Consider the following 16,253-nt stretch of genomic DNA (forward strand, 5'->3'; position numbering starts at 1 on the left):
TGGATTCCGAAACCAAGAGGCTCCGAAGGGCGACTAGAGGTGGCGGGGGCGGGGGGCGCGCAGGAGTTGCCAAGGTCGGACAGAGGGGAGCTCGGTCTATCCGGCTGGGACTCGGCCAGACAGGGCGCGGGGTTCGGGAGTCGCGGAGAGGCGCGGAGGTAGATCTGAGCTGAGTGGAGGGCGCGTGGGGGTTGGTGCAGAGGGGCGCCGAAGGGACTGGACCCAGCGGCCGGTGGAGAGGGGCCGCGGAGAGGCGCAGGTGGCAGCTGGGCGGCAGAGCGAGCGCTGAGGCGGCGCGGTTTGCGCGGCTGGGCGGGGCCAGGCGCCGGGGACTGGGTGCGCCGGGGTCGCCGAGAGGCGGGAGCAGCCGCGGGGTTGGTCGCTGTCTGGGCTGCCCCAGTGGCTGTCGGCTCACTTCCGGGAACGCCTGGGAACCTCAGTAACCGCCTGATAGCGGCGCTGCCAGCTGGCCGGCGCGGGCTGCGAAGCGGGTGAGAGCGCAGGCCAGGCCAAAGCCCTGGTAGCCGCGCGGCGCGGGCCTGGGTCTGCGGCCATGGGGGCGTCCGCGCGGCTGCTGCGAGCGGTGATCATGGGGGCCCCGGGCTCGGGCAAGGGCACCGTGTCGTCGCGCATCACCACACACTTCCAGCTGAAGCACCTCTCCAGCGGGGACCTGCTCCGGGACAACATGCTGCGGGGCACAGGTGGGAGCTCTGGGCCCAGGGCCGGCCGTGCGCTGTCACCCGGGTCGGACTTTGCGTGCGAGGTGGCCGAAGCTGGGCACGCGGGTCCCAGGCTGCGGGCGCGGCATTTCCCTCCCGTCGCCCGGGACAGAGACCTCGGGCTGCTGAGCGACTGCGCCCCGAAACCTCCGGCCTCCGTGGGCCGCTTCGGGCGGGTTATGGGAGAGTGGGGCTGGGGAAGGTACTGGAAAGTTAGGTCAAGCTCGAAGTTCAGAGATGAAAGGAAACCACCGGGCTTTGTTTCAGAGGCACTAGTCTTCCCAGTGGCAGCCACTCTTGGGGGTCCATCGAGCTGAGCTGCAGCTTATTCAACGTGCTGGTGCATTTAGAAGACTGGCATTAGCCCTGCTAGAGTTTGCTTGTTTTGTTCTCTTCTCTTCTTTTCTCTTTCTTGTTTTCCTTTTTTTTTTTTTTTTTGGTGTGGTTAAGCTCTATGGGATCTTGTAGTTCTGACCTTTCCCCCATATTCCGAAGGCCAAGTATTATTTACCCTTGTTGCAGTCATAAAATTATCTCAAATTTTGATATCCCTAGATTTCGTAGACACGGAGGCTATTCTTACGCGTGGTTACATAAAATATTTTGTTTCTCATGCCAAATGAATTCTTACAGCTCAGCACGAAAGCCAGTTAACAATCTACACTATACAATGGGTGAATTTGTGGTATGCAAATTCTCTCTTAAGAAGGTTGTTTTTGAAAAGCCAATAGCGGGAGTTTTTTTCTCAAAAAATGTTGACCTTACTTTTCAAAATAGAACCTGTTTTGAAACTCATTTTGAAACCCATTTACTATATAGAAATAATGCCTACACAAGGCCTTTTTCTTTCTTTTCTTTTCTTTTTTTTTTTTTTTTTTTTTTGTAAGGATAAGAAACAGGATAGACGTGTATAGCATAAAAAACAACGCCGTCCTTCGTTCCCTACCTCAGTCCCATTCTTCGGGGGGGGAACAGAGTTTCCTTCTAGAAAGGTTTACTATGTAAGCACAGATACGTGTATCACTTATTTTCTTTTTCTTTTTTTGGTTTGTTTGTTTTTTGAGACGGAGTCTTGCTCTGTCGCCCAGGCTGGAGTGCAGTGGCGTGCTCTCGGCTCACTGCAACCTCTGCCTCCTGGGTTCAAGCAATTCTCCTGTCTCAGCCTCCCTGGTAGCTGGGACTACAGGCGCATGCCACCACGCCGGGCTAAATTTTGTATTTTTGGTAGAGATAGGGTTTCACTGTGTTAGCCAGGCTGGTCTCCATCTCCTGACCTCGTGATCCACCCACCTCGGCCTCCCAAAGTATTGGGATTACAGGCATGAGCCACCGCTTCCGGCCAAGGTGTGTCTTGTCTTGTATGTAATATGTGATCATACTATGTATATATACTCTGCATCAGTGTGGTTTCACTTCGTGTCTGGGATATATTTCACATGAAAACGGACACATCCATTTCATTCTGTTTTTGTAGGTATGTATTTTCAGAATCTAGTATGATTTATGTAACCAGTTCACACCTGTAATCCCAGCACTTTGGGAGGCTGAGGTGGACGGATCACTTGAGCTCAGCAGTTCTAGACCAGCCTGGGCAACATGATGAAACTGCGTCTCTATAAAAAATTCAAAAACAATTAGCAGGGCGCGGTGGCAGGCGCCTGTGGTCGTAGCTACTCGGGAGGCTGAGGTGGGAGAATCACTTGAACCTGGGAGGCGGAGGTTGCTGGGAGCCGAGATTGCAACACTGCACTCCAGCCTGAGCAAGACCCCATCTAAAAAAGAGAGAGAGAGAGAGAGAGAGAGAGAGAGAAAGAGAGAGAAAAAAAAGTTGTTTGACTTGCTTGCTAAATGTTGTTAATGCAACATATTGAAGTAGTTAGGTAACATTAAACAATCCCAGATACTGATACTGGTTGGGGTCAGGTTAACCAAAGTCTAAGAGAGTAGGCCTGGCACGGTGACTCATGCCTTTAATCCCAGCACTTTGGGGACTGAGGCAGGCAGATCACTTGAGGTCAGGAATTCAAGACCAGCCTAGGCAACATGGCGAAACCCCTGTCTCTACCAAAAATACAAGAAATTAGCTGGGCATGGTGGCTCGCGCCTGTGATCCCAGCTACTCAGGAGGCTGAGGTGGGAGAATCACTTGAGCCCGGGATGCAGAGGTTGTAGTGAGCTGAGATTGTGCCACTGTACTCCAAGCTGGGTGACAGAGTGATACCCTGTCTAAAAAAAAAAAAAAAGGAAAAAAGTAAAGCATATTTATTATAAAAGAAGGAAACTATATCTCTTTCATGCAAATATAAAAAAGGTAAATTAAGATCCTTTATAATTCTGCCTTGCCACACAGAGATGATTATAATTAACCCTTGGGTGCATTTTCTTTTATTCTTTTTTTTTATTTTTCTTTTTTATTTCTGTTGCATTTGTATTTGCAAAATGGTTAAATTCTAAAAACAAATTGTCATATTCTAAATGATAGGTTACTTTTTTATTCTCATTTATAGTGAGCATGTTCACGCATCATTAACCAGTCTTAAAAACGATGTTTAAGCTGGGCGGGGTGACTCAAGCCTGTAATCCCAGCACTTTGGAAGGCTGAGGTGGGTGAATCACCAGAGGTTTGAGACCAGCCTGACCAACATGGCAAAACCCTGTCTCTACTAAAAATACAAAAATTAGCCAGGCATGGTGGTGGGCACTTGTAATCCCAGCTACTTGGGAGGCTGAGGCAGGAGAATCACTTGAACCTGGGAGGCACAGGTTGCAGTGAGCTGAGATGGTACCCTTGCACTCCAGCCTAGGTGAAAAGAGTGGAACTCCATCTCAAAAAAAAAAAAAAAAAAGATGTTTAATTTTATCAAAGTTGTATGGTTATATTTATTTATTTATTTATTTATTTATTTATTTATTTGTTATTTTTTGAGATGGAGTCTCGCTCTGTCCCTCAGGCTGGAGTACAGTGGCGCGATCTCGGCTCAATGCAAGCACTACCTCCCGGGTTCACGCTGTTCTCCTGCCTCAGCCTCCCAAGTAGCTGGAACTACAGGCACCCGCCACCATGCCCGGCTAATTTTTTTGTGTTTTTAGTAGAGACAGGGTTTCACCATGTTAGCCAGGATGGTCTCGATTTCCTGACCTCGTTATCTGCCCACCTCGGCCTCACAAAGTGCTGGGATTACAGGTGTGAGTCACCGCACCCGGCCAAAGTTGTATTGTTATTAAACATTTTTATTGGACATGTATGTTGTTAACCATTGTTTATTATAATAAATACTGTTATGACGATCTCTGTACATAAACATTTGGCACATCTTTGCTTATTTCCTTCAAATAAATTCCTAGTATGGAATTTCTACAAATATGGTACTATCAAATACTACAACAGAAGGGTTGTTCCAATTTACTTTCCAGTCACTGTTTTATGAGGGTGCTATATTTTATAGCCCATGGCTGTATTTTATAGCTAAGGTTTAAAATCATCCCAGGAGATATGATAAGAACACTGGAAACATTAGGCAACTCATTGACAGTAGCAAAGCTGGAATGTAGATCATTACTGAAACCTGGAGTCAGGGAACTTGAATCTGACCTTAAGACATTTAGTCCAGTTCTCTCTTTTATTTTGTTTTATTTTTTGAGACAGAGTCTCACTCTGTTGCCCAGGCTGGAGTGCAGTAGCACAATCTCGGCTTACTGCAACCTCCGACTCCTGGGTTCAAGCGATTCTCCTGCTTCCGCCTCCCAACTCAAGTAGCTGGGACTACAGGCTTGCACCACTGTGGCTGGCTAATATTTGTATTTTCAGTAGAGACGGAGTTTTGCCGTGTTGACAGGCTGGTCTCGAACTCCTGACCTCAGGTGATCCACCTGCCTCGACCTCCCAAAGTCAGGCCTCTCTTGAAGATGAAGAGACTGAGTTCAGGAGAAGAACCTGCTTGATAGTAAACAGTGTTTATTGGGGGATGAGGGTGAAAACGTAGATTTCCTTGTGTGCTAATTAAATACTCTTTTCTCTATGCAGTATTTCCCATACTGAGATTCATGAGATAGATGTGAATTAGACAATGAGATTCATGAGATAGACATTTTAGATAGACAAAAACTTTTTATCTATCTATTTCAAAGTAGATTTGAAACAGACACAAATCTAGCACACCAAAGCTGTATTTCATGAAAATTATAGCTATTAATTTTTAAAGCTAAGTCACTTTAAAGAAAACTATATAGTAAAGAACTGTATAGTAAACTATATAGTGAATAGTAGTTCAGCTATGGTAGAAATCATGAGGTTGACATGTGATTGCTCAGTCTGAGACACTGCACTGTAGCATAGTACTTCTCAGAGATGTAACCTTGGCTAGGTTTGGTGCCTCATGCCTGTAATCTCAGCACTTTGGGAGGCCGAGGCAGGAGGGTCATTTGAGCCCAGGAGATTGAGATTAGCCTGGGTAACATGGTGAGAACCCATCTCTACAAAAAATAAAAACATTAGCTGGATGTGGTGGCACACGCCTTAAGTCTCAGCTCTCTGAGAGGCTGAGGTGAGAGTACTGCTTGAACCCAGGAGTTCGAGGCTGCAGTGGGCTGTGATGGCACCACAGTACTCACAGTGACAGAATGAGACCCTGTCTCAAAAAAAAAGGGAGACATAACCCTAGACTAGACGGCCAACCCTTATGAATCTCCTTTATCCTCATCTATATGCTGGGGCAGATGAATGTAGTGGATAATCTTCAAGACTTCTGTCAGTCCCTGGATTCTATATGTCTAACGAAACATTATGTATACCTATGGCACATAGGCATGCATAATTAGGATACTGATGGCAGGGCGGATTTTTTTTTTTTTTTTTGGAATGGTAAAACATTTAATTTGTAATAGGCAATTCTAAAAATATAAAAGGATATTTCATGAAAAGATTCTTCCAAGATATTTTATGCTTATACAACCAAAGATTTACCTATGCTTCTCTTTGTGTATGTGTTTTTTAAAACACAGATTATAGCATGCTGTATATACTGTTTTATGCCTTTAACAATATTGCTTTGCATATGGAGTACCCCATTTCATTTTTTTCTGATAGCTTTATTGAGATATAATTAATGTGCCATATAATGTATCCATTTAAAGTATAAAACTCAGTGGACTTTTTGTATATTCACAGAGTTGTGCAGACATCACCAAAATCAACTTTTTTTTTTTTTGATATGGAGTCTCACTCGCTCTGTTGCCCAGGCTGGAGTGCAGTGGCACGATCTCGGCTCAGTGCAACCTCCGCCTCCCAGGTTCAAGTGATTCTCCTGCCTCAGCCTCCTGAGTAGCTGGAATTACAGCCATGAGCCACCATGCCCAGCTAATTTTTGTATTTTTAGTAGAGATGGGTTTTCATCATGTTAGCCAGGCTGGTCTCGAACTCCCTACCTCAAGTGCTGGGATCACAGGCGTGAGCTACTGCGCCTGGCCTTCATCAATTTTAAATGAATATATTTTTTCTTTTAAGAAATTTTTTCTTTGTTCTTTTTAAAATATTTTTTTGGCTGGGCATGGTGGCTCACACTTGTAATTACAGCACTTTGGGAGGCCGAGGAAGGTGGATCATTTGAGGTCGGATTTGAGACCAGCCTGGTCAACATGGTGAGACCCCGTCTTTACTAACAATACAAAATAAAATTAGTTGGGTGTGGTAGTGGGTACCTGCAGTCCCAACTACTTGGGAAGCTGAGGCAGGAGAATGACTTAAGCTCAGGAGGCGGAGCTGCATTGAGCCAAGATCATGCCAATGCACTCCAGCCTGGGCAACACAGCAAAAACTGTTTTAAAAACAACAACAACAACAACAACAACAACAAAATATATATATATAAATACTTAATTTTGTATTTTCTTTCTTTTGTTTCCTCATAATCAATGGAATCCATTTTTCTTTTTTTATAATGGAGATGGGGTCTCACCATGTTGGTCCAGGCTTGTCATGAACTCCTAGCCTCAAGTAATCCTCCCTCCTTAACTTCTCAAGGTGTTGGGATTACAGGCATGAGCCACAGTGCTCAACCTTTTAAAAATTAATATTTTTTCTTTAATAATCAATTTTAGAACATACCCATCACCCCATAAAAGAAAGTTCATACCTATTAGCAGTCACTTCTGTTCCAACCCCGCTCCCCTCCACCTGAGCCTCTGGCAACACCAACTCACCTCCTGTCTCTCTTGAGTTTTCTATACTGTACATTTTACACAAATGCAGTCATACAATATGTGATCTTTTCTGACTGGCTTCTTTCATTTAGCTTAGTGTTTTCAAGGCTCATCCACACTGTAGCATGTTTTAGTACTTCATTCTTTTTTATTGCTGAATACAATTCCATTTTATGGATGGGCCGTGTTTTATTTATCCATTCATAAGCTGGTGAACATGTGGGTTGTTTTCTCTTTTTCTGTTATCTTATGGGTGTACCATAGTTTGTTTAAATAACTTAAAGAACAATTTTTAAAAGGTAAGCCTGGTCGTGAATACTGTCTCAAAGAAAGTAGGCTTTTGCTAGATGGATATTTTTTAACAAAGTAAGTTAGGCCTTTTACAATTCCATGGCTAGAATCTAGTAGAATCCAGGGAGCTTGTCTGTCCATCTATCCATCTGTCCATCTAACCATTCATTCAGGCAACTATCCATGGATCCTTTAAGCATCAGATATGTGCTAGGTAGTGGAGACACGGAGAGGAACTGATTTCACTAGGTGCTCACAGAGTGTAGGCATGGGGGCAGGTGGGCAGATGGACATGTGTATTAGTCAGCTCAGGCTGCTGTAACACAATACCACACACTAGGGAAGGCTAAACCACAGGATTTATTTTCTTATAGTTCTGGAGGCTAGAAGTATAAAACCAAGGCACTGGCAGAGTTGGTTTCTGGTGAGGCCCTTCTTCCTGGCCTGCCTAGTTGCCTTCTCACTTTGTTCTCACATGGCCTTTCCTCTGTAAGCAGGCACCCCTGACATCTCATCCTCTTCTTATAAAGACACCAGGCTTATTGGATTAGTGCCCTCCCCTTATGACCTCATTTAATCTTTTTTTTTTTTTTTTTTTTTTTTTTTGAGACGGAGTCTCGCTCTGCCGCCCAGGCTGGAGTGCAGTGGCCGGATCTCAGCTCACTGCAAGCTCCGCCTCCCGGGTTCACGCCATTCTCCTGCCTCAGCCTCCCGAGTAGTTGGGACTACAGGCGCCCGCCACCGCGCCCGGCTAGTTTTTTGTATTTTTTAGTAGAGACGGGGTTTCACCGTGTTAGCCAGGATGGTCTCGATCTCCTGACCTCGTGATCCGCCCGTCTCGGCCTCCCAAAGTGCTGGGATTACAGGCTTGTGTTTTTTGTTTTTTTTTGAGACGGAGTCTCGCTCTGTCGCCCAGGCTGGAGTGCAGTGGCGCGATCTCAGCTCACTGCAAGCTCCGCCTCCCAGGTTCACGCCATTCTCCTGCCTCAGCCTCCTGAGTAGCTGGGACTACAGGCGCCCGCCACCGCGCCAGGCTAATTTTTTGTATTTTTAGTAGAGACGGGGTTTCACCGTGGTCTCGATCTCCTGACATTGTGATCCGCCCGTCTCGGCCTCCCAAAGTGCTGGGATTACAGGCATGAGCCACCATGCCCGGCTCCATTTAATCTTAATTACCTCCTTTAAATCCCTATTTCCAAATATCGTCACACTGGGGGTTAGGTTCCAACATACAGATTTAAGGGAGACGTAATTCCGTCTATAACAACATGTAAACAGATAGTCATTGGTGTGATAGGTGTTGCAATAGAGACAAGTCTGTGACATTTGGAAGTTCAGAGTGGGAGCTTCCAGTTCCATAGGAGGTTGAGGGACACTTGACCATGAAGGGCCTTTTAGGATGTGTGTTGAAAAATGTGTAAGAGCTTACCATGGGGCTTGGGTAAAGGCTAGGAGGATCCATGTATATAGAGCTCCTTGCTGGGGTGTGGTTTCAGGCTGAAGTGCCAATGGGGAGGATGAGGGAGGAGGAGAAATAAAATGAGGCTGGACCCAGGTGGGCATTTATGTAATTGTCAAAATCAGGATTTATCCGAAGCAGAGTGAACGGGAAGGGGAGTATAGGCCTGGAACAGGAACTCTTGCTGGATGCTTCACTGAAGAGGAGAGCGATTGGGTGATGGTTAGCGGGAGGAACAATGGTCAAGGGAGGTTTTCATTTTTAATATAATTCTTGTGAAATATTCCATGCATCAGAGTATTACAAGGTCTATGTATGGTTAGAAGAATAATAAAACGAACATCATTTACCTGTCACCAGAGGGAAACAAGGACTTTGGGGGCCTTCCAGTTCCCCTTCCATGCACATCTCCTTCCTGCTTCCCAGAGGTAACCACTTTGTTGACTCAAGTGTTTATTATTTGAGAAAAGTTTTTTTACAAGCCCATGATAGGGCATAAAGCTATCATTTAATTTCCTGATATTCTCCTAGTTTTATTTTGTTTCAACACAGTTTTAAAGTTAAGTTTTATGTCATTTATAATGATTTTAAAAGCAATTTTGGCAGGAACTAGGTTAATTCTCTGTAGCCTTTTCTCTTGGCACATGTGAAAGAGAACTGCTGGTTGGGGGGTGGCTCACCCCTGTAATCCCAGCAATTTAGGATGCTAAGGCAGGAGGATCACTAGAGTCCAGGAGTTTGAGACCAGCCTGGGCAACATAGTGAGACCCCTATCTCTATAAAATAAATAAATAAATAAATTAGCCAGGCATGATGGTGCTTATCTGTAGCCCTAGCTACTTGGGAGGCTAAGCTGGGAGGATCGCTTGAGCCCAGGGGTTTGAGACTGCAGTGATTTATAATCATGCCACTGCATTGGCTCTTTGAAAAAAAAAAAAAAAGAGAGAGAGAGAACTGTTATTTACAGTTTGGTCAGGTCCCTCTTTTGTGCTTCATAACTGCTCAAACAGTAAGTTTGAATAAGCTTATTCAGATATGAGGTGTGGTTGATTTGGGTAACATGAACTTTAAAGGGAGCTACAGAATTTAAAATGACTTTTTATGTAACATAAAGGTTTATTTCTCATAGTAATGTCTCCATGTTTTAGGATTTCTAGTTATTATCCTCAAAAGTTGGTTTTGAGTTTCCCTTTCTCTAACCTTCTTTTCTTATTTTTGTGTATAACATTGTAGAAAATTAGCTTATTATAAATAATTTACTTTTGAACTGCCTTTTGTGTTTTGTGGAAGTGCCCAAATTTGTTAATTTTTGAATCAAAAAAGGAAATATAGTTGGCCTTGAACAACTTCCGGGTTAGGGCTGCTGATTCCTAGTGTAGTCGAAAATCCACGTGTAACTTCTGACATCCCCAAAACTTAAATATCCTACCGTTGACCAGAAGCCTTACCAATGACATACACAGTTGATTCACACATATTTTATATGATATATGTATTGTATACTGTATTCTTATAATAAAGCAAGCGAGAGAAAAGAAAATGTTATTAAGAAATTATCAGCCATGTGCAGTGTCTCATGCCTGTAATCCTAGCACTTTGGGAGGCCAAGATGGGAGGATCACAAGACTCCATCTCTACAAAAAATAAAAAAAAAATTAGCCGGGCATTGTGGCATGTGCCTGTTTTCCCAGCTACTTGGGAGGTTGAGGTGGGAGGATCACTTGAACCCAGCAAATCGAAGCTTCAGTAAGCTATGATCACACCACTGCAGTCCAGCATGGGTGTCAGAGCGAGACCCTGTCTCTAAAAACGAAAATCATAAGAAAAGAAAATATATTTACTGTTTGTTAAATGGAAGCGGATCATCATAAAGATCTTCATCCCCATTGTCTTCATGTCAAGTAGACTGAGGAAGAGGAGGGGTCAGTTTTGTTGTCTCAAGGGTGGCAGAGGCACAGGTGGACCCATGCAGTTCAAACCCATGTCGTTCAGGGGTCCACTCTAGAATTTTTATGAGGAGTCTGTTAAGATGTAATATTAAATGTAGATAATCAAATGGATAAAACTTTACCATATCTCCAGAGAACATGCTGGTTGTCTTTGCATATAATTTTGGGAGGGGGTAAATATATTTGAAAGGTAGTATGCAAACTGCTTAGACTCGGAATTAGGGAGTTAAGTCTTTTTTTTTTTTAATAAGCTTCAACTGAAGCATTATAGGCTCCAGGTTTTAATAAATATTGTGGATAAATGCTTATTGATATAGAAATATGTTCATTATATATATACCATGAAGTACTGTGCAGCCATAAAAAAGAACAAGATTATGTCCTTTGCAGGGACATGGATGAAGCTGGAGGCCATTATCCTCAGCAAACTAACGCAGGAAGAGAAAACCAAATACCTCATGTTCTCACTTATAAGTGGGAGCTAAATGATGAGAACACATGGACACATAGAGGGGAACAATTCACACTGGGACCTTTCAGAGGATAGAGGCAGGGAGGAGGGAGAGGATCAGGAAAAATAACTAATGGGTACTAGGCTTAATACCTGGGTGATGAAATAGTCTGTACAACAAACTCCTACAACACAAGTTCACCTGTGTAACAAACCTGCACATGTACCCCTGAAAATATAATAAAAATTATAAAACAACAACAAGAACAATAAAATAAAAACACTTTACATTTGAGAAAGAGTGACAATATCAGTAGCTAAAACCAACATCAACAGTTACAAGACCATCCTTTCAGCCAAGTAAGGCAATCAAAAGATGTACAGATCAGGTAGCAGTCTTGATCAGTCAGGCATTCAAACTGGGTCCATAATGATCAAAGTGAAAGTTCACAGAGCAATTATAATTGAGAAGGTAAAAACTCATGTAACTTCCATTCAATACTGCAATTTAAAAATAGATTTTTTCACAATAACCGTATACAAGATAATATATTTAACACATAAAAGAGAAAAATAACAATTCTTTCTCATCACACAAAAATCTCTTTGGAATGTTAAAGATAATCTATTCTCAATGTCTTTCTTGTTCTAATTAAATCATACAAACATAAAAAAAGTTCGTGATAAATGAAAAACAGATTACTAGACTACACGTAGGATTATCTATCTATATGTTAACAAAACTAAAAAATACCTGGTTTTTGTTTTGTTTTTGTTTTTCCTGAGACAAGGTCTTGCTCTGTCACCAAGTCTGGAGTGCAGTAGTGCGATCATGGCTCACTGCAGCCTTGACCTCCTGGGCTCAAGCAGTCCTCTCACCTCAGTTTCCTGAATAGCTGGGATCACAGGCAATGAAAATTTTTATATTATCATTAACAATAATTATCTCTGAGTAGTGATGAGACTATGAGTGTTTTTAAATTTTTTTTCTTACTGGGAATTTTTCATCTGTTCTATTTTTTAAAAAACAACATCGATTTAATTCACATACCATACAGTTACTCCTTGTAAAGTGTATGATTCAGTGATTTTTAGTGTATCCAAAGTTGTGAAACCATCACCTCCGTCAATTTTAGAACATTTTTATCGCTCCAAAAAGAAACCCTGTTCTCATTAGCAGTCATTACCCATTTCTCCCCAACCCTCCCAGCCTTTGGCAACTACTAATCTTCTTTCCATCTCTATAGATTTGCCTATTCTAAACATGTTATGCAAATGGAATCATACGATATGTAGTCTTTTGTGTCTTGCTTCTTTCACTGAGCATGTTTGAAGGTTCATCTATGCTGTAACATGTATCAGTACTTCATTTCTTTTTTTGCTGAATCATATTCCATTGTCTTGATATATCACGTTTTATTTATCTGTTCATCAGTTGATGGACATTTGAGTTGTTTCTACTTCTTGGTTATTTTAAATAATGCCACTATGAACATTCATTTACAAGTTTTTGTGTAGACATATTTCTTTTTCTTTCTTTCTTTTTTTTTTTTTTTAAGAGACACAGTCTCTCTTTGAGTCACCCAGGCTGGAGTGCAGTGATGCAATCGTAACTCAACAGCAGCAGCCTTGAACTCCTAGGCCCAAGTGATCCTCCCACCTGAACCTCCCAAGTAGCTGAGACTACAGGTGTGCACCACCATGCCCGTATTTTTTTGATTTAGATGTAGGGTCTTGCTGTGTTGCCCAGGCTGGTCAGGAACTCTCAGGCTCGAGAAATCTTGCTGCCTTGACTCGCAAAATGTTGGGATTACAGGCATGAGCCACCATAGCTGGCCATATGTTTTTATTTCTCATGGGCATATAGCAAGGGGAGGAATTGCTATCTCTTATGGTAACTGTCTTTTTTTTTTTTTTTTTCCCGAGACAGGGTCTTGCTCTGTCACCCAGGCTGGAGTACAGTTGTGCGATCATGGCTCACTGCAGCACTGAGCTCCTGGGCTCAAGTGATCCTCCTGCCTCAACCTCCTGAGTAACTGGAACTAGAAACACATGCCAAGCACCCAGCTAATTTAAACAATTTTATTTAAGCCGGGTGTGGTGGCTCACGCCTGTAATCCCAGCACTTTGGGAGGCAGAGGTGGGTGTATCATCCAAAGTCAGGAGTTCGAGACCAGCCTGACGAACATGGTGAAACACCATCTCTATTAAAAATACAAAATTAGCCAGGCGTGGTGGTGCATGCCTGTAACCCCAGCTACACGGGAGACTGAGGCAGGAGAATCACTTGAACCCAGGAGGCAGAAGTTGCAGTGAGCCAAGATAGTGCCATTGTGCTCCAGCCTGGGCAACAGGAGCAAAACTCCATCTCAAAAACAAACAAACAAAATTTATTTGTAGAGACATGGTCTTGCTGTGTTGCCCAGGCTAGTCTTGAACTCCTGGCCTCAAGTGAAATTCCTGCTTTGGCCTCCCAAAGTGCTGGGATTGCAGGTGTGAGCCACCATGCAGGGCTTGGTAACTGTGTTCAACCTTTAAAAAAACTACCACACTGTTTTACAAATTGGCTACACCACTTTATAATCCTACCAGCAATGTATGAGGGTTATAGTTTCTCGACATTCTTACCAACACTTGTTTTTATTTATTTTTTTGTTTGAGACACAGTTTCACTCTGTCGCCCAGGCTGGAGTGCAGTGGTGCGATTCAGCTCACTACAACCTCCGCCTCCCAGGTTCAAGCAATTCTCCTGCCTCAGCCTCCCTGGTAGCTGGGACTACAGGCATATGCCACCACAGCCGGCTAATTTTTGTATTATTCGTAGAGACAGCGTTTCACCACGTTGGTCAGGATGGTCTCGAACTCCTGACCTCAAAGTGATCCGCCTGCCTCGGCCTCCCAAAGTGCTGGGATTACAGGCATGAGCCACCGTGCCCGGCCTAACACTTGTTTTTAAAGGCATATATTGTTTTATTGTGCCTCACAGGTACTGTATTTTTTTTTTTAACAAATCTAAGTTTTGTGGCAACTCGGTGTCGAGCAAGGCTGTTGGCCCCGTTTTTCTAATATGTGTGCTCCTTTCCCATTTCTGTTTCACATTTTTGGTAACTTTTGCAATATTTAAAATATTTTCATTATTATCATATCTGTTAAAGTGATCTGTGATCAGTGATCTTTGATGTTACTATTGTAATTGTTTTGGGGTGCCATGAACTACACCCATATAAGATGGCAAACTTAATTGATAAATGTTGTGTGTGTTCTGACTGCTCCACTAACCAGCCATTCCCTTGTCTGTCTCCCTCTCCTCGAGCCTCCCTATTCCCTGAGACACCACAATATTGAAATTAGGCCAATTAATAACCCTACAGTGACCTCTAAGTGTTCAAGTTAAAGGAAGAGAGTGGCACATCTTTCACTTTAAATCAAAAGCTAGAAATGATTAAGCTTAGCGAGGAAGACATGTTGAAAACCAAGACAGGCTGAAACTAGGCTTCTTGCACCAGTTAGCCAAGTTGTAAATGCAAAGGAAGACCTTGAAGGAAATTAAAAATGCTGCTCCAGTGAACACTGGAGCACAAGAAAGTGAAACAACCTTGTTGCTGATACGGAGAAAGCTTGAGTGGTTTAGATAGAAGATCAAACCAGCCACATCATCCCTTAAGCCAAAGCTCAATCCAGAGCAAGGCCCTAATTCTCTTCAATTCAGTGAAGGCTGAGAGATGTGTTGAAGCTGCAGAAGAAAAATTTGAAGCTACCAGAGGTTGGTTCATGAGGTTTAAGGAAAGAAGCTGTCTCTAACATGAAAGTGCAAATGCTGATGCAGAAGCTGCAGCAAGTTATCCAGAAAAATCTAGCTAAGATCATTGATGAAGGTGTCTACACTAACAAACAGATTTTCAATGTAAACAAAACAGCCTTGCATTGGAAAAAGATGCCATCTAGGACTTCCATTGCTGGAGAAGAGAAGTCAATGCTTGACTTCAAAGCTCCAAAGGACAGGCTGACTCTCTTGCTAGGGACTAATGCCGCTGGTGACTTTAAGTTGAAGCCAATGCTTATTTACCATTCCAGAAATCCTAGGGCCTTGAGAATTATCTAAATCTACCCTGCCTGTGCTCTGTAAATGGAATGACAAAGCCTGGATGACAGCACATCTGTTTATAGCATGGTTTACTGACTATTTGAAGCCCACTGTTGAGAACTATTGTTCAGAGAAAAAGATTCATTTGAAAATATTACTGCTCATTGACAATGCACCTGGTCACCCAAAAGCTCTGCTGGAGATACACAAGGAAATTCATGTTTTCATGCCTGCTGACATAACATCCATTCTGTAGCCCTTGGATCAAGGAGTAATTGCAACTGTCAAGTTTTATTATTTAAAAAATACATTTCATAAGGTTCAGCTGCTGTATAGATAGTGATTCCTCTGATGGATTTGGGCAAAGTAAATAGGAAAACTTAGGGAAAGGATGCGCCATTCTAGATGCCAGGAAGAACACTCATGGTTCAGGAAGAAGGTCAAAGTGTCAACATTAACAGGAGTTTGGAAGAAGTTGATTCCAACCCTCATGGATGACTTTAAGGGGTTCAGGCCTTCAGTGTAGGGAGTAATTACACATATGGTGGAAACAGCAAGAGAACTGGAATTAGAAGTGGAGCCTGAAGATGTGACTGGATTGCTGCAATCTCATGATAAAACTTGAATGGATGAGGAGTTGCTTCTAATGAATGGGCAAAGAACGTGGTTTCTTGAGATAGAATCTAGTCCTGGTGAAGATGCTGTGATCATTATTCAAATGGCAACAAAGGATTTAGAATATGACTTAAACTTAGTTGAAAAAGGAGCAGCGGGTTTGAGAGGATAGACTACAGTTTTGAAAGAAGTTCTACTATGGATAAAATACTATCCCACAACACTACATGCATCAGAGAAGTTTTTGGTGAAAAGAAGAGTCAGTTGATGAGGCAGACTTTATTGTTGTCTTCTTTTACGCAATTGTCATAGCCACCTCATCGTTTAGCAACCTCTACCCTGATCAGTCAGCAGCCATCAGCCATGGAGGCAAGACCCTCCACCAGCAAAAAGATTAAGACTCGCTGAAGGCTCAGATGATCATTAACATTTTTTAGCAATAAAACTATTTTAAATTAAGGTAGGTACATTGTTATTTTAGACA

General features: G+C 42.9%; 1 protein-coding gene across 2 annotated transcripts in view; it reads left to right on the forward strand.

Moving 5' to 3' along the window:
* The first annotated feature begins 316 nt into the window (after window positions 1-316).
* The window catches only part of AK3 (adenylate kinase 3), a 31,807-nt gene continuing 15,870 nt past the window's right edge, over window positions 317-16,253 (forward strand). Inside the window, exon 1 of one of the 2 annotated variants that reach the window (XM_050761110.1) lies at window positions 317-704. In XM_050761110.1, coding sequence (XP_050617067.1) covers window positions 554-704 — 151 coding nt within the window. In that variant the 5' untranslated portion in view covers window positions 317-553. The remainder of the gene's footprint in view (window positions 705-16,253) is intronic. The other variant, XM_050761111.1, reaches the window with a different exon arrangement.

Source organism: Macaca thibetana, chromosome 15, assembly GCF_024542745.1.
Source record: "Macaca thibetana thibetana isolate TM-01 chromosome 15, ASM2454274v1, whole genome shotgun sequence".
In the NCBI taxonomy this organism is placed as follows: Eukaryota; Metazoa; Chordata; class Mammalia; order Primates; family Cercopithecidae; genus Macaca; species Macaca thibetana.